This window comes from Paralichthys olivaceus, chromosome 1 (genome assembly GCF_024713975.1).
Source record: "Paralichthys olivaceus isolate ysfri-2021 chromosome 1, ASM2471397v2, whole genome shotgun sequence".
Lineage (NCBI taxonomy): Eukaryota > Metazoa > Chordata > Actinopteri > Pleuronectiformes > Paralichthyidae > Paralichthys > Paralichthys olivaceus.
Window position 1 is genome coordinate 1,295,946 of NC_091093.1, and position 24,958 is coordinate 1,320,903.

The 24,958-nt window shown below is 41.2% G+C and overlaps 1 protein-coding gene across 4 annotated transcripts in view; it reads right to left on the bottom strand.

Moving 5' to 3' along the window:
• The window catches only part of ubap1lb (ubiquitin associated protein 1-like b), a 43,405-nt gene extending 23,160 nt beyond the window's left edge, over positions 1–20,245 (bottom strand). For all 4 annotated transcript variants that reach the window (XR_011240825.1, XM_069523056.1, XM_069523194.1 and 1 more), the window contains exons 1-4: positions 20,149–20,245; positions 16,232–16,337; positions 12,569–13,201; positions 782–991 (exon numbers count right to left, since the gene is read on the bottom strand). Coding sequence is in view for 3 of the 4 variants with exons in the window: in XM_069523056.1 (XP_069379157.1) it covers positions 782–991; positions 12,569–13,201; positions 16,232–16,336 (948 nt within the window). In the remaining variant the exon portion in view is untranslated. The remainder of the gene's footprint in view (positions 1–781; positions 992–12,568; positions 13,202–16,231; positions 16,338–20,148) is intronic.
• Between the last annotated feature and the right edge of the window lie 4,713 nt (positions 20,246–24,958).

The following is a 24,958-nucleotide window of genomic DNA, read 5'->3' on the forward strand; positions in this document are numbered from 1 at the left end:
TCACATTTATTCTGTTTTCAGGAATCGGACCCGACAAACATATCGTATCCTTGCAGCATGCTGTATTACTCTGCTGCATGTCCTCCCTCCTCATTCCCCCACTGACCTGTGCTCACTTTACACGTTAGCAATAAAAAACAACACTTTTTAGTAATTATTAGGACCTGAACCATCTAAATCAAAAACCACTGTTTGATTCACTCAGTTTATGAGACATGAATTTAAAGACATTGAAAATGTCCAACATTGTCTGACAAACCTAAAAGCATAACCATCCCATCCAGCTTACTGAGCTGGTTACATATACCCAGTGCCAAATTCTTTTACAGAGCCAAAGAGATATTTTTAATATATTGTTTTAGTTGTCTGGTATTCTATTTATGTTTTATTTATTCAGGATATTTAAAAATAGTCAATTGTAATTCCAATTCAGATATACTGATATACAGTACATAATCATTATGCCGGTGGTACAAAATGGTCTCAAAATGATGACAATAATATCGTTTATCACAATCATTTCTCGGACAATATATCGTCCAACAGTTCTTTTTTACCATGATAGGCATTAGAGTGAAACGTAAAATTTTTACTTTTGGACCCCACAGATATTATGTTATACTGTGGTGTGTGTGTGTGTGTGTGTGTGTGTGTGTGTGTGTGTGTGTGTGTGTGTGTGCATACGAGCACTCACATTGGCCAGTATACTATATTCTCACTAAAGAGATCAGTATCAACGTGCAGACAGCAAAGAAAAGTTCATTCTGTGTGAATGACTCACCTGATCTAGGCTCTGCTGACCTGTCCTCTGCAGGGCAATGATGGCAGTATGGACGGGGTAGCCCTGGGCTGTGATGGTCCCCAGTAGCTCTCTCTCCTCTGTGCTCAGAGCTGACAGTAGCTCTGCTGACAAGTCTGAACCAGATGAGGGGAGACCTCGGAGGTTCAAGGTCACAGGGAGGTTTACACCGGATTCTGGATTGGAAGATTTCTTGGAAACAACACAGTGAAGTTAGTGTTTGCATTTCTAGAGTAGAAAAAACCTGTGACAATAGAAAATGCAGTCCTTGGACCAATATCTTTCACTCTACATATGCTTTATTTAGTCATTCATCAGAAAGCATGACATACTGTCATGGTTTTCTGTTTTAGTTGTGTGTTTCCTGTTTTATTTTGGAATTCTGTTCTATTCAAACCTGCCTCTGTATATGTTTCCCTCCAGTTTAGATTTTTACCTTGATTTTTTTCACCTGTTTGTTTCGTGCCACCTATCCCTGGTTTGTCATTGTGGAGGTGGCTCATTACATTTCATTTACATTACATTACATTACATTTACATTACATTACATTACATTTACATTACATTACATTTCATTTAGATGACGCTTTTATCCAAAGTGACTTACAATAAGTGCATCAACCATGAGGGATCAAACCCAGAACCAGAATCAAGTCAGTACAATTTGCTTGAACAAAGCGAAACTATAAAGTGCTAAATATATGGCATGTAAGGGCCATACAATATATATATTTATTTATTCATTTACTATTTTTTAAGTTGGTTATTAGACATCATCTTCATCACCAAGGTGTAGTTGTAAGAGATGTGTCTTTAGTCTGCGGCGGAAGATGTGAAGACTTTCTGCTGTCCTGGTGTCAATTGGGAGCTCCTTCCACCATTTAGGAGCCAGGACAGCAAACAGTCCTGATTTTGGTTGGTGGTTTGCTCACAGTGAGGGAGCAGCAAGCCGATTGGCAGATGGAGTGGACGCAAGTACTAGTGTTTTGAAGCGGATGCAGGCAGCCACTGGTAACCAGTGAAGGGCGGAGGAGCAGAGTGGTCTTCATGACCACTCAAAGCACAGTACAGTTTTACATTCACACATTCATGCAGTGCATCTATTATTGACTGATGCATCTTGCAGATGGGGACAACTGGGGATCGAACTGCCAACCTTCTGGTTGGTTGCTTAGCCACAGCCAGCCATAGTAGAGTAGTGAGAGTTAATTTAGGTAAATTAAAGACCAGTCAAGCTGCTTCATTCTGGATGAGCTGCAGCGGTCGGATAGGTCGGATAGCACTAGTGGGTAGACCAGCCATGAGGGACTTTGGCTCAGTGAGAACCTGGATTTAAAAGGCAGCAGCAGAGCTGCCAGAGAGAGAGACAGAGGCGCACACAGACACATAGAGAGCCTGGAAGAGGCTGAGCCGAGAAACCTGAAAAGGTTGTGTGGCACAATTTCTGTTCATTTCATTTATGTTTGCTAATGTGCGTGGTGACAATTAAAAAGATGCTGCAGTTTGGTGAAAATGTATGTATTCTAATGTGCTTGAGAACATGCATTTAAAAGAGGTTTAATAGCACCCCCTACTAATTTTAAATGATGGTCTTCTGACTAATTTGTCTTTGAAGAATGAAATTTGGCACACTTGTGTATCATGCCAATACATACAAACAAATCCTCTTGCCACTCTTCACCAAACCCAACAGAAAGACGGCCATTTTGGATTAAACATGCACATTTGGCGTGATTTTTGGTGTTTTCACACATGCTTTGTGGCTGTGCCGTGGAAGCAAATTTCAACGATAAGCCAGAAAATAGGAAGTGCTTACTACATCCATGTATATGATCTAATCTGCCTCAAATTTCACATTTGCCCTGAACCGATTCATATGAAAATATCACGTCATGTTTTACATTTTTGTGTCCTGTAGCCAGCCCATCAAGAGGTCAGGAGATCCTAAAGGAGTTGCCAGACAATAAAACCTGAGTTTTCATCAGGGGGTGTGTCCATGGAGTGGTGGCGAATTCTGATGACTCACCATGACATTTAGAGTATCCGTAAGTAGGGGTGAGCTATATATCAAAATATACTCGAAAACCAGTACACATGTGTATCATGACCAGACGAACAAAAAAGTCTCAAGAAGCATTATGAAAAATGCAACAGGAAGTCAGCCATTTTGGATTTAGTGGCCATTTTGGCCATTTTACAGGTATTATATTTTAACAAACTCCTCCTAGAGCTTTCATCGAATCAACTTGAACTTCAATTAATGTGATCTTAATAAGATGGAAATTAAAACTACATTGACTTTTGAGTTTTCATCACATGGTGTGACCGTGGGGAACAAACTCCTCCTAGAGCTTTCATCAGACCAACTTTAAAATCGGTAAAGAATCATCTCAACAACATGGAAAATAAAACTACCTCAATTTTTTAGTGTGTGTCACACGGTCTGACTGTTGCTAAAAAAGAGGGATTTATTATGTCAATATCGACTCATCGTCACAGCGCCATCTGCTGGCGACAGGAAGTTATATGTTTTATACTGCAGCAGTGCATCGATGCTTTGCAACATACAGATCAAATGAGCTCAGAGAAGCCATTAGATCATGGTCAGGATTGTGACATCACCTCAAATCATATAAACATTGAGGTGCAGCGAAGGTTAATCCTTCATCACAGGAGACAATGTTTTATAACTCCACTGTGCATTGTCCAATAGGTACCAAAATTTAGACCAATGATCACAGTGCCGGCCTGAACAGCTCCATATATATATATGTCAAAACTAATACAGGGTCATAGCCCCACCTACTGATACACTGTGAAACAGGACTTTTTTAAAACTCTACTGTGCATTGCACAATAAGCCCCCAAAATTCTATTACATGATCAGAGACGTGGCCTGAACAGCTCCATATGTCAAAATTAATTCAGGGTCATATCGCCACCTATTGATTTACCATGACACAGGAAGTTGTATTAAACTCCATTGTGCATTGTCAAATCATCACCAAAAATCCTAAGATCAGAGTCCAGGCCTGAACTGCTACATTTGTCAAAACAAAGACAGGGTCATAGTGCCACCTAGTGATTCACTGTGAAACAGGACATTTTTTAAAATTCCACTATAAAACCTATGATTAGAGAAGTGGCCTTAAGAGCTTAAAGGTACAGTGTGTAGAATTTTGTGACATCTAGTGTTTAAATTGCATGTTGCAGCTGAACACCCCTCACTTCACCCTCTCCTTCCAAACATGAAAAAGAACCTGTGGTAGCCTTCAGTTGTCATAAAAACTCAAAAGGTGTTTAGTTTGTCCAATCTGGACTACTGTAAAAAACATGGCGGCCTCTGTAGAGAGGACCCCCTCAATGAAAATATAAAGTATTAAAATATAAAGGGCCTTTTCTGGGGTAAAGAAAACTACAATTCATACAATTTAGATGAAATGAACTAGTGAAAACATCATGAGAGTTATTCTACATTAAATTTCTGCCAATAGATCCCTTTCACCTAAATCTTACACACTGGACCTTTAATGAACTGCTTGAAAATGAAGTTGTTTTTAACTCCACTCTGTGTTGTCCAATCTGCACCAATATTAAAACCTATGATCAGAGATGGGACCTGAACAGTTCCATCTGTCAAAATTAAGTCAGGGTCATAGCGCCATGAAACAGGAAGTTGTATTTAACTCCACTGTACATTGTCCTCAAATTGGTCACGCTTCATCAGAGCCCCAACCTGAACAGATCTATTAGTCTTTATGTAATGATACTGATAGCCCCACCTACTGGCAACAGGAAGTAAACCTTGTTTTACAACTTTAATTTGATTTACATAAAATAACGCATTGCGTTAGTTCATGCAGGACAGGGAGTCATGTGCTCAGCTGTCAGCTACGCTGCTTGGCTAATCCAGGGAACATCCAAAGAATGGAGTCTTCAGTGCCAATCATAACTGTATCCCCATTTGCAACAAATGGGTTAATCATGACAAAGCTTTCCTGACTGAAATGTTCACCTTGTGGTCTGCACTTGATGGCACTGACCGTGATTGGTGGGCATGCGCAAAAAAACACCCAAACCAAATGTTAATTAATGTTAAATTTAGGGCTGATTTCTGTCTGCAAAGAGGCAAGGATCATATCATTCATTTCATTGGTTGACCAGTGGTCAACACGACACCTGGCATTCTATTCGTTGGGAATTTTGACAGGGTTGTAAACACAAAAAAATCCAAGAGCAGTGGATTCACGAGCGCACAGAAAGCAGCCTGAGTGCAGAGAGGGGCTGCAGCTGGAGCGCAGATAATCCATGCGATCAACAATATATATGAGTGCAAGCACACAGTTTGAGCAGAAGCAGAGCAAATTTAAGTGCAAACAAGGGCTATTTGAGTACATGATGAAAAGAAATACACAATCTGATCATAAAGTCATGTGCTCGAACTGAAAGGCCACACTCTTGAATAAAGAAAAAAACTCCATAGTAAAGTAGCACAGGTTCATTGAACAAGCAAGCAATAATCAGTTTCTGGTTATTTGATTTATTGACTGATATGAAAAAAATAATCATGATAAGATTTGTTTTCATATCGCCCAGCCCGATGTATCGCACATGCGTTCTTCTTCTAGCCCTCTCAACATCCACCCCCCCTGATTATTTTAAGAAACCCACCATTCAGCCATTACTGAAAAAGATACATCTTGACCAATTACTCCCGCAGAATTATATGCCCATTTTAAAACCCCCCTTCATATCCAAAATTCTTGAGAAGGTGGTTCTAACGCGAACCCTGGTTCAAGATCATCAACCTGTAAGTCAACAAATGAATTGTATGTCACAAAGAAGGAAGCAGGGGACAATACACTCTTTACCTTTTTTAATGCTACTGCTAATGCTAGCGCATTGCTAGAGCAGTCTCACACGTAATGTTCTGTACTGTCACGTTGTTGTTCCTCACTGTGGTTCTTTCATAACGTTGTACTTTACTACTGTTTGTACGACTACTGTCATCTCCAGCTTTGTTTACATGGTGTAACACAGTTCACAAGGATCACGTTTGTGTTGTGACTGCACAGCGTTCACATTGATTCTGACTTAAATCACACATCTGATCTCTTGTGAACCACCTCCAAGATTTCCACATGCATGAAGAACATCCACTGAAACCAACAGTGGTTGCAGCCAGATGTGTACTGTAAATGTTTCTCAGTGCTCCAACTATACATAATGTGTGTCATCAGTTCTCTGTAACAGGCTAATAATAGATATTAAGGAAATCATTTTCTGTTCTTTTTTTGTCTGAAAAATCAGGTTCAACATCACTTCAAAGTAGAGAAGTGGAGCCTGGCATTCCACAGTGTTGTCCTATGTTTGCCTCAAAGATATGGGATGCCGTTTGTAAAGCAGCTCACGCTGAAAATAACAGCAACATTTTGTCACATTTAGCTTCATGTTTAAAAAACCGGTGTGAATTTTTTAGAGTCACTTTTTTGCACATTTACAACAATATTTGTCAACTTAGAGATATTCAAATATTTAAATCCAAATGTTAAATGTTACACTTGTTGGGACCTGGTATCTGTGAACCATAGTTGGGCCTACATGTGAAGTCAAAAGCCTGACCACATGTCATCTTTGTTCTGGAGACAAAGGACAGCTTCCAGAACTCAGTCTCCCAGGGTGCTTCATCTTCACACATAGGTGGTAAAACTGCTCCTGGAGACAACTCTCAACCACTATTGGTCACTGTGTGCCCCATGACCCATGAGGTCACCAGGCCAATATAAGCCGAGTTTCCCCTCTGCTAGTTCTCTTTCCCTCTTCACTCTTTCCTCTTCACTCTTCGCCCTTCGGCCTCTTCCCCTGCCGACCTCTCCTGGAGGAGTAGGGTCTGGCCCTGCTTTCCCAGCTAGGGACACTTCCTCCATCCACAAGCTCCTCAACTTCTAGCGGGCCTGCCTGGAGCGGACTGCTAAAAAAACCTTCCAAAGGCAGCGACGCGAGAGCCTGCCTAAGAACTTCAGCACAACTGGCCACGACACAAGGTCTGACCAGCAGATGCACAACAGGATCCACAAATCAACAAGACCACTTCACTTCGACTTCGAACAGCACATCCAAAAAGGACCTTTCCCTCTTTTTCATGGACGGGTAACACAACTGGGCTTTATTATTACGCTAGGCTAAGCAAAGGACTGTTTAATCCTATTTCTATTTCATGTGATGTTTACAAGTTTGACTTGTGTTGCTGTGATATTTGGTAATATGTTATCTGAAAGTTAATGTTAGTTCTGTTATGCTGATGACTTCTTTGCATGCATCTAACTACTTTCTTTAACCTGGCACCAACACCTCACACACTCATCTCCACAAACTTAACACCTACATGTGATCTCAGCCACATGGTCTCACCACTCCAGGGGGCCTTTTGTCTTCATAGTGTCCAGCCGCCATTTTGAATCTCAGTCACTCACTCACACACACACACACACACATACATGCATACTCGCATACACACCTGTATATAGTAAGTACACCTTTTGTTAGTTTTTGTGTTAATACTTTTATTATTCTCATAATAAATGTTTTTCTCCAAAACACGTCTTAGTTAATGTTGCATAAGTGTGAATTTTGCCAACCTCTACACTGTCAAGAACTCCATATCCTTCAACTTTGCTAGCTATTGATGTGGTACATTTGGTTATAGTTTTAACTATTTAATTATTAATCAGATTTAATTTCATGAGACTTATTCAATAAATTGGCTATCTTTTCCCTTCCTTTGAAGGGTGGTGCCCCGATTTATCTTTTATTAGTTTAATTATTATTTAATATTAATATTTTTAATATTAATATTTAATATTTCAGTGATAGCCACATTTATTGAATGCCTAAAAGCACACCATTTAATGGTGCCCCGCGTGAAGGAAAGTACATAATCGTACCCCGCGCGAGGGAAAGTACATAATAACAACATTAATACCAACATTTTTGGTGCTCTGTGTAAGGCAAAGTCATTAATAATAACATTATTTTGATGCCACGTGGAGCAGTGCACAACACACTTAAATGTTAAATGTCAAATCTAAATGCTAAATCTAAATCTAAATGTTAAATTTAAATCTAAATCTAAATGTTAAATCTGAACCTAAATCGAAATGTTAAATCGAAATGTTAAATCGAAATGTTAAATCTAAATTTAAATGTTAAATCGAAATGTTAAATCTAAATTTAAATGTTAAATCTAAATTTAAATGTTAAATCTAAATGTTAAATCTGAATCTAAACCTAAATGTTAAATCTAAATCTAAATGTTTCAGGTGAAACCAAATATTTAACCAATATGCAAATTCAAATGCCGGTAACAGGAAGTACCAAAATAAAAGCTTGTGGCTGGCTATATTGGCTACAGGTCATAAGTTCCGCATTTTTCATAAAAGTGACACTAAAAACTCAAAGTACTCTTCAAATAAAGTTTCTCCAAACATGTTTGTTATTTTATGTAGTTATTATCACGATATTCCATGTCCAAGAGTCCATTTCCCCGGATAAGATGGGTTTTATTCGAAATTTGCCACTATAAACACACTCTGACCTCCTCGAGCTTTTATTTTGGTACTTTCTGTTACCGGCATTTGAATTTGCATATTAGTTAAATATTTAGTTTCACCCGAAACATTTAGATTTAGATTTAACATTTAGATTTTAACATTTAGATTTAGATTCAGATTTAACATTTAGTTTTAGATTTAACATTTAGATTTAACATTTAGATTTAGATTTAACATTTAGATTTAGCATTTAGATTTAACATTTAGATTTAGCATTTAGATTTAACATTTAAGTGTAACATTTAACATTTGGATTTAAATATTTAAAAAATCTCTAAATTGACAAATATTGTTGTAAATGTGCAAAAAAGTGACTCTCAAAAATTCACACCTGTTTTTTAAACATGGTTTGAAGCTAAATGTGACAAGATGTTGCTGTTATTTTCAGCGTGAGCTGCTTTACAAACGGCACCCCATACAAAGAATGTCATCTTGCAAGATCCTTTTCTGTTTGTCATGAGTTGACTTGCTCTGCATGTGCCCTGTGTTTGGTTGAACTGGTGTTCAAAGTCTCAGTTCAGTAATTTACACAGATTTTGTTATTCAGGTTGTACTTGCCTGCAATGCACTTCAATGAAAATGCTAATCACCCTAAAGCAACCAGCTCATCAGGGAAGCCGATCTATAAAATAAAATATCGGAAGGCAAAGACGGGGTACTGCAAAGCTAATCAGTGAAAACAGGGCCAACATATGGCAAGATACACAAAATGTTTTGATTACAAAATGTATTTTTATCACAAAGTAAATACAATTTACATAAATAAAATATTTTACAAACATCACTGTACAAATGTTTTACAGGTAACATCCAAGAACTGGAGGTCCTGTTTGACCAAGTCTTTAAAGACCCTGCACCATACAATGATGAGGTTCAGAAGATCTCTGTCTCTCAGTACGAGAGGCTGTGTCAGGCATTTCAGTTGAGGGGCAGCCTGAAGTCATCATCAGGGAACTCCTTGCGTATGGGAAGGACTTCACATAAGGGAATTACAGACCTCACCATTCTCCCAAGATGGACCCAGCAGCAGCGGATGAAGGTCTTGTACGCCTGAAAAACCAGGAGGGGAGGGGGGTTGTTGCACTTTACTGACTGAAAATCAGGACGTCACAGACATGTCTCTTTATTTTTACTTAATGCTTTTAACAATATATATTTTTTTAATTCTTTTAATTATCTACATTTAGATCATAGTCTCACACAACACCACAATGTGAGACTGTTGCAAGGTGCCCTGTTTTGGTTTATTTTCTGTAATAAAGACATTTTCTACTGAAGACGAGTGCCTCAAATGTTTAATTTCATAAATTGAAGCCAACATATCTACAGTGAAGATTATTTGATAATCTACCTTGTGTGTCTCCCTGCAACACATTCTCTGTTGTCATCATGGCACCACAGCTACACCTGTAGAGGAAAAAGCAACAGTACTAGTGAAATAACGGAATGAAAACTTACTGGCATGTGTATGCGATGACGACAATAGGGAAAAGCAAATTACATAACCAAACAATTATACACAATTAAATTTGCCTTATGTTTTCAACCTCATTAAGCAATTGGTATCATATCAAATACAGTGTTTTCTAAACAAGTCTTTTGTTACATGAACTGATCTTTAAAACCAAAATTTTTTAGAAACTGAGTAAACAATTTCTACCAGCAGCAATACTGTAACGTTACCCCGTACTCGGGACTCTACCTGTACTGTAACTTGGACTGTAACCTAGAAGTTACTCCTACATTGGCTGACTGTCCTGCTAAATTTTGAGCAAACAAGAGACAGTGTAACTTACCATTCAAAAACATCTTGTTGTAATCAACTGTGAATGTGTGGTTGGTCATCTACAGCTGTGTCCACACATAACAACGTGACTCTCAGCTGTGGCCTTCACCATTCTTGATTACCGGAGAGTTTGTCAATGCGCCAGAATGAGACCGGTGATAGGCCTGGTCGCATTTCACCTAGAGTACAGTCAGCCAATCAGTAAGCTCTACTGCTCTACCATATGGCTCCAACAGGCTTCAAGTGATAGGCCTAGTTGCTTGTCACTCAGAGTGCAGTCAGCCAATCAGATGAGGGGCTCTTAAATAATTTAAGAGGCAGGCGAAAACAGCCTGTTGTGCCTGCAGTGCCAGAGAGAGGCAGAAGAGAGGACATGGAAATACACATTTCAGCAGTTTTTTCGACTTTAAACCACTGATATATCATCTTAGGGGTACCAATACCTCAAATTAAATCCCAGAAAGGTGTACAATATGGGCCCTTTAGCCCTAGTTTCCTCCTCATTGTTCCAATTCACATCCATCCATCACGCAGCAGTATGCACGAGTGTCAGCACAGTATATATATATTTAGAGCAATCTGACTGATTACTTCATATATCAGTGGATCCTAACCTCCACTCTGGGATATTATTTGAAAATAGAAGTTTGAAAGTAAATAGTTTTTCTTTATTTTTGTGAGTGATCTCCAGTGCGTTCTGTGCGCCTGATGGCACAGTCACGTTCACTGCAGGGATTTTACACACACTCGTCCTTGATGATACAAACACAGTGTTAGAAGATATTATTAAAATGTCTTGGCTCTGCAACTCTGCTGTTTAATGGTATCTGAACATAATTTGCTGTAAGTGGTTTTATATCTTTTGCAGTTAAAGCTTCATATGCAACAGTTGGTTTAAATGTAAATGATGAAGTGGATCAATAATCTGGTTCAGTTCACCTCCTCACATCTGCATCGCCACTTTCCTGTCTCCAAAATATTTGTATGCATGGGTGAAACTTTGCGTGGAAATGCGTACATTTTTCTGTCAAGTTTGTTTTTATAAATCCCAACGTTCAGGCCCTGTTTTGTGCATATGCAACGATTATAAATGAGACCCCTGGTCAGTGGAGGAGGCCCTTTCTTTCCAACTTCCCCTCCCTTCTCTGGCAGTTAATAAGAAACTATTATTTCTCTCCACACACACCGAAGCGGGGAACTGTTGGGTTTCTCTACAATTTTTAATATCTTGTTTTAAGTGCCTCAAGATAATGTTTATATACGCTACATGAATTTAATTGCTAAGTCAGCCCCATTTTACAGCAGGCTGGAGTTGAGTAACCATTGGATGCAGCTTTGCCAGGATCCTGATCCTGTTAATCCTGATGAACCTCTTATAACTTAAAAGGATTCAGGGGGCAGACTTTAGAGTCTATTTTCAGGGTTAAGAACCTTGAAAACATTCTCGGAATGTGTGCTGAAGAAACTTATAAGATGAGGATGAATTTCCTATTCCACTCCTCCCTCTGAGGTTTCTTTGGTAGTTTTTCCTTACTGAGGGTTAGGGACAGTTGATCTTGCACCTTGTTTAGCCCTATGAGACAAATTGTAATGTGTGAATATGGGTTATACAAGTATAATTGTATTGGTTGTGTTCATGTCAATGTGTTCCTGGTTTAAGTAAGTATATTTAAACCATGCTCCAGGACAAATTAACACCCTGAGCTTTAGGCTACATTCATAGTCAGACTGATCTTTAATGCAGTGTGCAGAGCATTAACTGCCTAAGCCACTCTATAATCTTTAGCACTGGCCACGTGGATGAAACAGCATTGTCAAAGCATGGTGACAAAATGTGATTGACAAATTAAAATTCAATTTGTTGATTACCAAACCTTTCATCAAATTATTATTCTGTGTTGTGGGTGATATAGTTAGAAATTTCAAAAGAGAGAGCATGTCAAATGGAAAGTAGATAACATAAATCATTACAAATGTTAAATTCCAAATAGTGAATTACACAAGCAATTAGCATGGAATTTTTTCGATTTAACTGTTTATTTTTTAACTTAAAGTATTTCCCATTATCCTTGCCTTTTTGAGTGTCATGTTTGATATAATGATTTTCTATTCTAATCTGTACAACATCAGTTTGAGCATTTCCATCTAAAATTTCACCTTTGACATTTCATTGTCACTATACATTTTCACATTAAAATTTTACATTTGGAATTGGCTCTTCTATTTCCTTTTTCCTTTAACTTTTATTGTGGCCTGATTAATCCTTCTAGGGTAATAAAATATAGTCTTTTTAATTTGAAAATAATTTTTAATTATGACCAAAACATTGCCCATACACAACTGCCTACAGATATAAAAATATTAATATCTTACCATTGTACTGTAGTTAGTGATGCTGGGCAGCCTTTGGACTGTATTGGCTCTGTTGTAGGGAACTCTGATGGGAATTGCAGAATTGAAAACTCTGGTGTTGGGAGTCTTGGTGTTAAGGATTCTGTGTGAGGACAGACTCTGCTCGTGGTTGTCTTCATTTGGATCAAGTTCTGAGGACATCTCCAACACAGAGAGGGAGCACTGTCGTAGATTCTTCCTGCGCTGGTGTGGCAGGCTGCTCAAACAGGATGGAGGGTTCAGCAGGTCTGCAATAAATGCTTTCTGCTGACCACGCTGGTGTGAAGCAGCTCCATTTGAGTGGACTTTCATTGTCACACATGTTTTTGCATTCTGTGCCATGCTATCCCCTTCATTTTCCGAATCTGAGATGTTAAACCTGGTGCGCATTATATCGGCATTGAGGCTGTGGGAGCGCTGTCGAGGGTTGGGCTCCCAGAAGTCAGAGCTGTGTCGGTTTGCCATGCAGCTCTGCTGAGTGCTGCTAAACATCATCCAGTATGGTGGACAGGATGGCAGCAGTCCTGATGAGGAGGAAGAGAGCTGAGGCTGATGCTGACTGGGGACACCACTCTGCAGCCCTGTTAGCACCCAGTTCTCCAGGCAGAACTCATACTGTTAAATAGAGACACAAAATATTAGTGATAGAGTCACTTAAGTTCCAGGTTTCTGAGGTCCACTATGAAGCTCTCTCTTTATATGTCTATCATTTTTTCTCAACTGTGACACTTTAGCTACATTAACATGAAATTGGTTTGTTTATCTGTTGGTAAAGTACTGGTCTAAAGTCAAATATATTAAAACACATGTTGCAGGGATTACTATGAAACTTCATGTTGTAACCATATTTATATGATAATCATGTAGTTATTTTCTGTGTATGGGTAAATTATTTAATTTATTGTTAACATGCCGACAATTAACGTTGTTGGAATTGGTGCTCTATTTTATGAGCTAGACAGGCATCTACCTGCTGAGAAAATGTTATAATTTTCATCCCACTCTAAACTAACTTGCATCTTCAACCAGCAAAGTGTCCCTAAAAGCAGTGCAGAATTCAATTCTTCTGTCAATGTGCTCCCTGATTTCTACCACACCAATGACTCCTCAATGTTAGACCTCATTGCTCCTCTAAAAATAGATATAACACTAATACAATTAAACAGCCTTGGTTAAATGACAGTATTCAAATATGTAACAGGAGATGCAGAAAAGCAGAGCAAACATGGAAAAAAATCAGGTGTTCAGGTCCCCTTTGTGTCTAGGAAGTTTTTAATCATCTATCATCTGAAGTCACACAATTCCAGATTCCTATGCCAGTGCTGACTGAGATGCAGACTGTGAATAATTTTTACTGCCCTTTGTCAAAGGATTGAAATAATAAGGTCTGGCATTACCAAAAATCTACCAGGATTCACTGTTCTATTCTCCAGCCATCTTTAAATTATTCCAACTATCCTAAGAAATGGATCTTATAGGACCCCATCATAAACTGCTCCACGTCAACTGCCTATGTCCTTGACTATTATAAATGTGCCTGTATCCAGCCGGTCCTGAAACATAAATAAATCCTACCCCCTGATCATTTTCAGCCAAATTTTATTTCTAAGATTATGAAAAAATTGTTTCTATGCAGCACCCTATAAAGTGCAATTCAATACACACCTGAATTGGCCCGAATTACTTGCGATGAACGCCAAGGCCTAATTCAACAAGTTTCCAATTTGAAATCATTTCATTCTGAAAGCATGTACATTCCAACTGCCAGTTTCTTAACAGCCACAAAATGCTCATCCTGGTCAGTCTGTCCAGGAGCTCGTTCCCTTCCCGGATCCCACATATTCGGGAGAAAAGTAATGAATTTCTGACCTCTCTGCTCCCCATTCTGGTCCCTTCGCAACATGAATAGTCTCATTCCACCAGAGTCTCTCTCTCTAATTACTCCCCTGTCAATAATGCAAATAATGATGCGATACGCATCATCCCTCATGACGCTCCTTCATTTCCCATCTATTGGACACAGCATCTTGTGCTCAATATAGGTGCCGATCCCATCTTCACGATCACTGGAGTGATGCCACTTTCTTCTGATGCGCTCCATCTTTGAGTTTTTCTGGCCACTGGCCCCCCCTCCTTCCCAAGTTGCAATTGACTCTGTCCGATATCATTGTGGCAGTAGACCATGCCACGGGGTTCCCACCACGACAGCCAGAGACGAACCAGTCCAACCATTGGGTGTTCAGGAACATCTTTTTATTTAATACAAACAGAACTGACAAAACACTTAACTTAAAGGGTCCAGCACTTTCTGCTGGACCTTTAGCTTTGCCCAGTCTCATCCCCAGTGTGTGTTCCACAAGGCAGCTCTGCTGCTGCCTTTTCAAGCATGAGGATCAATCAGCTAACAGCTCTCACCTGTGCTGACTGATCCTCTGTGGTGCAGGTGAAGGTGCTCTCGCAGCCCCTTCACCTCCAAAATCATCACTTAGCGTGTCATGCTATGTCTGGGGCCAGCACTGGAAATGCGAATGCTCTCTGTTTCTTGGATGTTCCCTGGATTGGCCGAGCTGCATGCTAAAATAAAACATGGAACATGTGCAGAACCCGGTGGGCGTAAGGTGGAGACTGAGATGAATGCCGTATATTTACTGAGACCATGTTTGGACTCGGTGCTCAAAAGGTGGAGGCTGGGGTGGAGGAGGCGTTTGCTAGCGGCAGTGCATGCATGGCAGTGTAGCTTAGCAGGGATCAGTGAGGAGGAGGTTGTATTTAAGGCCTGCTTAATGAGAGGACCGGCTGTGATTGGTAAGTGACTTACCAGCACCCATGCACCTATTGGGAGCTGACATTTATGATAGCTGAGCCCATGACTCAGCAACACAACACAATGCTTAATTTAAATCGCGAATCAAGTCTCTCCTGATTGAACTGCAAATCTTTGTATGTGGGCTTAGACATCCATAAAATGCTGCTGCTTGCCTCATGACAGGAAAGAAGAAGAGGGACCATAATACACCTGTGTTCTGCTCCTTCCACTGGCTTCCTGTGTGTTACAGGATTGATTAAAAGTTACTTTTAAATCTCTGAATGAATGAATTCCTTCATGTTCACACTCCAGTTAGAGAGATGTAGTCAGTCACTCAGCTGCTCCTGGATTTGCCTAAAATGAGGCTCATCACCAGAGGCGATCGAGCCTCTACAGTAGCTGCCCTAAACTTGTGGAACAGCTTACCACTCAATATAGGTATTTTGATATGTTATGTATTGGTGTTTTTTTATTTTACCTTTTACTTTTTAAAGCACTTTGGTCAACCACATTGTTTTAAATGTGCTATATAAATAAACTTAACATTGACATTATTAACACAAAAGTATTATCATTTAAAATAAAAGGTTGGTTGAAACATTTGTAAAACAAACATATACATTGATACATGAGGAAAAAATAGATAGCCATTTCATAAAGAATGATAAAGCTGCATTTTTGATTAACTATATCCTTATGTGGACAGCCAGGCAAAAATGTAAGCACAATTGGGGGGAAAAGAAGGTGAAGTATGTACTTTAGTGAGCAGTGTGTACTAATGTGCTATGTTTACAGATGAGGTAACACAAATATTGTACAGCTGTGTTAATCACACTCACCTCTGTGTCCTGCAGTATGTTGAGATAATCAGTGAAAATGACTTTGACATCTTCTTTGACTTCCTGTGAGACAGCCTGTGGCATTTTTAGAGGGACCCCATCCATTCTGCTCAGTTTACAAAGAGACACAAACACAGAGTTTGATTTTAGATATATAAATCTATACCATTTAAGTAATTTATTCATGATATGCTGCTTATCCTTAGAGGTGACAGTGAGCGAGACGTGGGGTGCAGACTGTTGTGCATGTGTGAAACTGACCAAGTGTGCCCTATCATACGATATGATAGAGAACAACTTCTGCACATCAGGTCGACGGTGGAAAACACTTTTTCACCGCCACCAGCAAACAAAGGGGAATACCACTGGCGGTGTTTGGACTGGTGTTTGGACACGGACTGATGCCTACAACTCAGGTGATCTGGAGGAGTAAAGAAAGCCCAGGTACACGCTCCGGAGTGCTATCAGTAGTGCCAAGAGAGTGTACAGGGACAAAGTGGAGTCTTACTACCAGGGCTCCAACACGAGGAACATGTGGGCTGCACTTAAAACCATCACAGACTACAAGAGAAAGACCAGCGGTGCTGAGGTTATGTCTGTATCTCTCCCAGATGAACTGAATGACTTTCCCCGGCTATGGAGGTACAAGAGTTCCAGGAGGACTGCTGCCCATCTGTAATATCCAGGGCATATGTGTGGAGATCACTCATGTGGATCAACACATGCAAGGCACCTGGACCTGATGGCATCCCTGGCCAAGCTCTCAAGGTGTGTTCAGATCATCATTATCTGTCCCCACATGTTTCAAGGAAACCATCATTGTCCCTGTTCGGAAGTAAAACAAAACCCTCTGCCTGAACGACTACTGTCCAGTAGCACTCTCCTCCACCATCATGAAGTGCTTTGAGCAGTTAGTCAAATCTTTCATCACCTCCTCCCTCCCTGACTCACTGGACCCACTGCGGTTTGCCTAGAGGCCAAAGAGGTCAACTGCGGATGCAGATCTCCCTCACCCTTCATATTCCCCTAGCCCACTTGGACCAGAGGGACGTATATGTGGGAATGCTCTGTTCATTGATTACAGTTCAGCGTTCAATACCAGCGTACCCCTGAAGCTCTTCACCAAAATCAGAGACCTTGGATAGATTGGATACTCAACTTCCTGATGGGCAGACCCCCGGCTGTGCGGATAGGCAGCAACACAGCCTCCACCCTGACTCTCCACACCGGCAACCCCCAGGGCTGCATGCTCAGCCCTCTCCTGTACTCCCTATTCAGGCATGACTGCGAGGCCACCCACAGCTCCAACACCGTCATTCAATTTGCTGATGACACAACCATCATAGGCCTGATCATCCGCGACAATGAGATGGCCTACAGAGAGGAGGTCAGAGCCCTGACATCTTGGTGCCAGGACAACAACCTTTATCTCAACATCAGCAAAACAAAGGAGCTGATCATGGACTACAGGAAGAGACAGGGAGTAAAATACACCTCCCTCTCCATCAACGGGACTATGGTGGAGAGAGTCAGCAGCTTCAGGTTCCTCAGGGTTCACATCAGTAATGACCTGACATGGACTCGCCACACAGACTCCCTCACAAAGACAGCCAGACAGCGGCTAATCTTCCTCCGCAGGTTGCGGAGGGTCAACATGGACCCTGGTATTCTGTGCAACTTTTACAGGTGCACCATTGAGAGAATCCTGACTGGCTGCACCACCGCCTGGTATGGCAGCTGCACTGCCCTGAACCGCAAGGCTCCGCAGAGGGTGGTGAAGTCTGCTCAGTGCATTACCAGGATGGAGCTGCCATCCATGGAGGACCTCTACACTCAGCTGTGCAGGAAGAAGACACCGATCACCCAAACCATAAACTGTTCTGCCTACTGCCATCTGGCCGACGGTACCACGGCATCTGGGCTCGCACCACCAGGCTCAGAGACAGTTTCATCCCCCAGGCCATATGACTTTTAAACTCCTCCCATCTGCCATAATTTGTCTTCTCTGCACCTTATATTTGCACTACTTTTTTTAGGTGTATATTTATTATTTAATTTATTTGAATACTTTAGGTTTATTGTTATTTTAGATATTCTATTTCATTTTTTGTATTCTATTTTCATTTTTTTCCTTGTGTAATATCTGAACATGGCTAGAGGGCAGTCTGGGATTCAAGCATTTCATTGCCAGCAACTGCTAAATGTAATTGTTGTGCATATGACCGTAAAGCCTTGAATCTTGAATCTTGAATGGAAGGCAGACTCTGGGTAAAGTCTTTAGCCAATTCTCTGAATTTTACCTGGTGATCATGTCTGAAAATGACTTAAGTGGTAAGAGCATGACATCAGCACCACCCTCTAGTGTGAATAAAGGTGTGAGAACCCTCAACCCTTGCAGCTTTAATTAACCTAATGATTGCCCTATTTGTGCTTCCTGTAATAATACACACAATGACATTTAATGTTGCCTTTATCCTGTAATTACCACCTGAAACCACAAGGGGCTGCAGCAAGGTTACAATGTAAAACATACTTAAAAGTCCAGTGTGTAAGATTTAGGTGAAAAGGATCTTTTGTCAGAAATTTAATGTAGAATAATCCTCATGATGTTTTCACCAGTTCACTTCATCTAAATTGTATGAATTGTAGTTTTCTTTGCCCCAGAAAAGGCCCTTTATATTTAAATACTTTATATTTACATCAAGGGGGTCCTCTCTATGGAGGCCACCATGTTTTTTACATTAGTCCAGACTGGACAAACTAAACACCTTTTGACTTTTATGACAATTAAAGGCTGCCACAGGTTCTTTTTCATGTTTGGAAGGAGAGGCTGAGGTGAGGGGTGTTCAGCTGCAACATGCAACTTCAACACTAGATATGACAAAATTCTACACACTGTACCTTTAATGATTTTATTTAAACTCCTAGTTGCAATATATAGTTCTGAATTTTTCATTAATCATATTGTTATAATCAGCACAAGATTCTTTCGCTAATTCCATTTCTGCAAAATTCTATGACACTCTTACACTTCAATAATAAACAGGTGATTTCACTAACTGTGTCCAGTTATGGTCATGGTCTACAGGTCAAACTCTTACAGACATAACATTAAAACAGGTAAATGGTTTTGATGTTGATGTATCTTTCTACATGCTACTTGTTTTACCATAAAAAAATAAAATTTACATTATTAGACCAGTTCCAGGCGAAAGATTTGACCTCAGAAAAGCCACAATTTTAGCATTACTTTTTTATTTCATTTTTATTGTAAGGCCTTTAACTAAATTTCTGTAAATCAGGGCAAAAACAACAAATGACTGTTAACTTCGAAACTTTGAAAATAGTGACTACCCTTAATGATTTGACTATCTGTGGCTGCAAAGTCACTGACATGTTTTGTAATTTTCTTACAACTACACCAACGTTTAATGAATTCATTAGCACTATTCTATTTGTTTTTTTTTATATATCTTTTTTTTTTTAAATTTCAATGTATTCACTATACTTTTGTTTCATATTTAAAATTGGTGTTGTTTTGGTTTCATTTCATTTTCCAGTCAAAATCTTTTAACAACTTTCAAAGTTTATTGTTAAATGTTCCACCTGACATTACAAGTGTGAGAAGATTTAAACATCTTCTCACACTTGTAATTACAGATGCTGCTTCAGCTGGAAACATTGAACACTTTATAGGCTAAGCGTCTCCTACATTAAGCTTTAATAAGTAATTCGTAAGATGTTTAAGATTTATTAACGTGATATTTTACACTATTCATATTGCTATTTGTTTGTGAAAAACAACAAACTCAAATGTAAAGTTCACTCTTATTATTAAAAACATAAGTAAATGGTTACATTAGTTTTCCTATTCAAATTCTACATTTTGATATTATAGTATAGAAATGTTGATCTACCTTTGTTTCGTCCAAGCTGTAATGAGACTGCGAATTCTCTCAGATGTTTGTGGGTGTGTGTGAGAAAAGCTTTAGCGAACTGCTGATTAAATTAGAGGAGGTGCTTTATGGAGAACCACCTGGAAAACTAATCTGTTGACCTACAGTAAACCCCATCAGTTTATTTGCACACAGATACGCACACGCAGACAATCATTCTCACGCTTCCTGTTTCAGTGCCTAGTTTATCGCTATTTACCCATCATTTACTCCGTTTAACCGTGGTGCGAGCGAGGGTGCACACTCGTCAGCTCCGCATTTGGTTACACACACACACACACACACACACTTACCAGCCGTTTGGGGACGCTGTTCGTTCATCTAGCTGTCGGTGCACGAAATTCAGGGGATCAAACGGGGCATAAATTCCTGTCCGTTTAAATAGTTTCCTGTTGTGTTTTTTTCCAATGATAATTAGTTAGAGTTGTACTATTTTTGGTAATGCCTCTTTTTCGCAAAAGTCATTTTATATGTTTAAAGAGGAGATATTTTGTTACATATAAAGAAGTCATTGTAACCTGTAATTTTTGTTGTTGCCCATAATAGCATTTAATTGGGTAATTAAGCCCAGTGGGAGGGGCAAAATGTAGCTTCAAGGGGCAAAAGGGAAGCTTCAAGCCCTTGCCAGGGTTCTCTGAGTCTGAGTCGTAGTCTGGTTACAGAGGAGGTAACATCAGAGCTTATGTCTGAGTTGGGGAAGACGTTCTCCTGTGTTCTGTTTTGATTTAAAATTATTTGTATCTTGCAAATATGTCCACTTGCATCTTGAGAGGCTGGCTGTAAATAAATTGAATTTTTCCCACTACGCCTGTGTTTTCACATCTTTTTCAGGGTTTTGTAAAAGAGCCCTGCCACAGTATCCATAAGATGATATATCAGTGGTTTTAAGTTAAAAGACAATATGTATTTCCATGTCCTCTCTTCTGCCTCTCTCTTGAGCACCAGACAGAACAGGCTGTTTTTGTCTGCCTCATTAATTATTTATGATATAATCTTAAATATCTCTGATTGGCTGACTGCACTCTGAGTGACACGCGACCAGGCCTATCACCGGTCTCATTCTGGAGCATTGATGACAAATGGCAATAACCACAGCTGAGGGTCATGTTATTGTGTTTGGATACAGCTGTAGAAGACCAGGTGTAGCTGTGGTAAGGGTGCCACGATGACAACAGAGAATCGATAGATGAACTTCATTGATCCCAGTTAGGAAATTGTCGTGACACAGCAGCAGGTCAGGGACATTCACAAAGAGTAAGAACAAAAAGCTAAATACAAGTGTGGTGTCTGAAATGCTATGTGTAGTCCTCCCCATAAAAGAAATTTATCTTTAGGTTTGAGGTTCACAGGTCTTGAGGAATTTGGAGAAAGCCTGAACGTATGGTAGGGCATTAGGTCACAGTTCTAAGGGGTACACTAAATTTGAGCTAGTGCCTTCTCTTTTCCTGTCACCGGACAAATGAGAAGAGCTGGATGAAAACCAGATGTGTTTCTTTAAATTAATGAAAACAACACTCCTATATAAACGAGGAGTTGAAGTTGCCCCCTTAGAAGAGATTCACATTGGCTCCGAATCTCTCTCCAGGCAGGAGAGATTCACATTGACTTCGGATCTCTCCGTAGGCAGATTGCATTGCTTGTATTGATGCAGAACTTTTTTGTAATAAACATTTTATACAATTAAGACGGTGTCATCGGAGATTCCTTCATCATCTTCACATCATCGCAACCCCAATATACGACACAAGCTTTCCCCACTTGGCTGCTCTGATCACAACCTGGTCTACCTGCACACAGTGTACATACCCATGGTGAATAAACATCCCCCAACCAAGAAGTATGTCAGACAGTGGACTGAGGAGGCCAGCATGGCACTTCAACACTGCTTGGAGTGCACGGACCAGGATGTGTTGTGCAGACCACATGGGACGACATAAATGGCCTCACCCACTGTATAACCGACTACAAAAACTTTTGTATAGAGAACACTGTGCCAACTAGGAGGGTACAGTGTTTCTCTAAAAATAAACCCTGGATGACTCCTGCTTTGAAAGCACTGCTTAACAAGAAGAAGCTGGCTTTTGGATACAAGGAAAAGCTGAAGAGGCTCCTGAAGGAGCTGAAAGTGGAGATCAGGAGGGGAAAGGTCAGCTACAGGAAGAAGTTGGAGGCACGTCTCCAATAAAACAACACCAGAGAGGTGTGGAGAGGCCTTAAAACATAAAACCCGAACAGTAGCAAAGCCGGGTAACTCTGTGCCATGGTCCGGGAAATCCGGGTGCAGCAATGTCTCTGTGAAACACAACAAGCTGCACTCACGGTATTCCCTCTGGGTCTTAATAAGCCCTCTGAGCTCGTCTATCTTATTCCCAAAGGACCTCACGTTTACCATAATGGCCGCTGGAACTGAAGGATTATGTTTCCTCCTCAGTCTGCGCTTAGTTCCAGCTCTGTATCCCTGGCATCTCCTCTGCAGCCCCTACGGGATTTCAGATCTCTTGCTGGGCAGCAACACAGGTTCACTCAGCGCAATCAGCTGGTAGCGTGAGTAAACAATGCTCTCACTACTTTCTGCAGTGCCCATCGTAACAAAAAGTGTGGAAAGAAGCAGAAAAACAACAGAAGAAGTTGCAAACCAACATGTAGCCACTAAATCCACAGGACAATTACTGAGAAAGATTAAAAGAATGAAGTGACAAAAAGATGCAATTCAAGAAAAAATAACAGGGCTGCTGTAACAGGCTGCCACCTAGCACGGCGCCTCAAACTGATCACTCTCTCCTCTTTATTTGCAGTAGCGTCATCTGTGCTCCAGTGTCTGTGGTGAGTAAAGTACTGTATTTTATGTGTGTGTAGTGATGAGCAGGTATTATTGTCTCTGTATCTGGCTGGTTGGCTTAGCTCCGCTAACCTCCATGCAAGATACCAGCAGTAATGGCGATGCTAACGGGAGCAACGTGAGTTATTAAACTGACATGAACCGGTCCACACGGCAGAGAGAGAAGCCTTAGAGTTCATGGTGATAAATCTTTTAAACTGAAGGCGACTGTGTGTTTAGTGAATGAGCTCCACAAAGTAAGATATTTAACGCTATGTAAAGTAAATAAGTTGTTCAGCTCGCCAACTTATTTGGCTTGACTACGTTACTGTGAGTAACTTCAGTAATAATGTTTTATTCATGTACAGTCTATGGTTTTATTATTGTTTCAGAAATAACGTTACTGCAGTGTGAAACTTGTTGAGCTGGACTTTATTTATTACCACATTCATTAATATTACCACAAACCTAGATAATCATACTGCAGGAACAGATTTACTTTGATCAACTGAAACGTGAACTTGTGACTCAGATATCCTGCACTCATGGATGTCCAACATGAGGAGACAGAACTGGACTCCAACAAGACTGAACACTGAGTCATCACTTCAGCACTGACTCCAGGTATAGACCTGTTTTCATAACTTACTAACAATTGAAGCAAAGTATTGCACATGATGCATTACATTATATATGTGTGGCGGTGGGGAATGTTTAGGGCGCCAACTGCTGGACAACAGGGAGGAGTGGCTCAGCCGGTGATCCGACAGCTGGGCAGAATCAGGTAATCAGGGCAATCAATAAAAGCATGCTTGTAACCTGGTTCTGCCTCTTGTAGTAGGCTGGCGTCCTGAGACCTGGAGAGCGGCGGACGTGTGCGTGCGTGAGTGGGTTTAAAGACCCACCAAGATAAAGAGAGATATCGATAGACATATATATGTGTGTGTGGGTTGCCAAGGAAGGCAACATAAATAAAAGACTTTACGCAAGCCATTCTCTCCTCCCGTCATTCCCCGGAGTGGGCCGAGTTTCCCACAAGTGGCGCCTGAACAGGGACACGGAGAGAGGAGAGCATGGGGGGGAGAAGCAGCCTGGAACGCGCCATACAGGGCCTGGCGGCGAGGCAGCAGAGCACCGCGGCGCTCCACCGGCAGCAAACCCAGGCACTTGCCAACATCGCGGCAGAACGGAGGGAGGACCGGGCTCTCCTGCGGGAGCTGCTCCAGCGTCCAGCCACCCCGCCGCCCGAGCCGGGGACTAGCTCCCGGCAGCCGTCGGCGGAGACCTGCGGGTGGCCGGAGGAGGAGAGGAATGAGCTGAGACTCAACAGCGCCCGTCTTGTGAGCCGGATCACAGCGCTGTCGTCAGAGCTGGCGGATGAGCGGAACACCGGGGAGTCTGCCTCCCAGCTGCTGGAGACTGAAACTTCAGAGAGACTGCGTCTGGAGAGGGACATGAAGGACCTGCAGACCAAGTATGAGCGAGCCATCAGAGAGATTGAGTTCACCAAGAAGAGACTGCAGCAGGAGTTTCGACGACAAGCTGGAGGTGGAGCAGCAGACCAAGCGGCAGCTGGAGAGGAGGATCAGCGACCTGCAGGCTGAGAACGAGGAGTCCCAGCGAAACATCCAGCAGCTGAAGGAACAGACCCAGCGACTGACGGCCGAACTGCGGGACACCAAACTTCACCTGGAGGGCCAGCAGAGCCGCAACCACGACCTGGAGAAGCGGAGAAAGTCCGACAGCGAGCCGAGTGGAGCCCGGCAGCAGTGCATCCCGGCGGGTCGCCCCATACCTGCTCCAAGACAGCGAGTTCCCCCAGCACCACCAGGCGGGACAGCCCCGCCCACGGGACCCATGAACAAGAGAGCAGAGGCTGCTCCTCGGGGCCCAGCCTACGCGTCGGGTCGACCGGCACCATGGGGGGCTCCTCAAACGCCGGGGCAGGAGTGC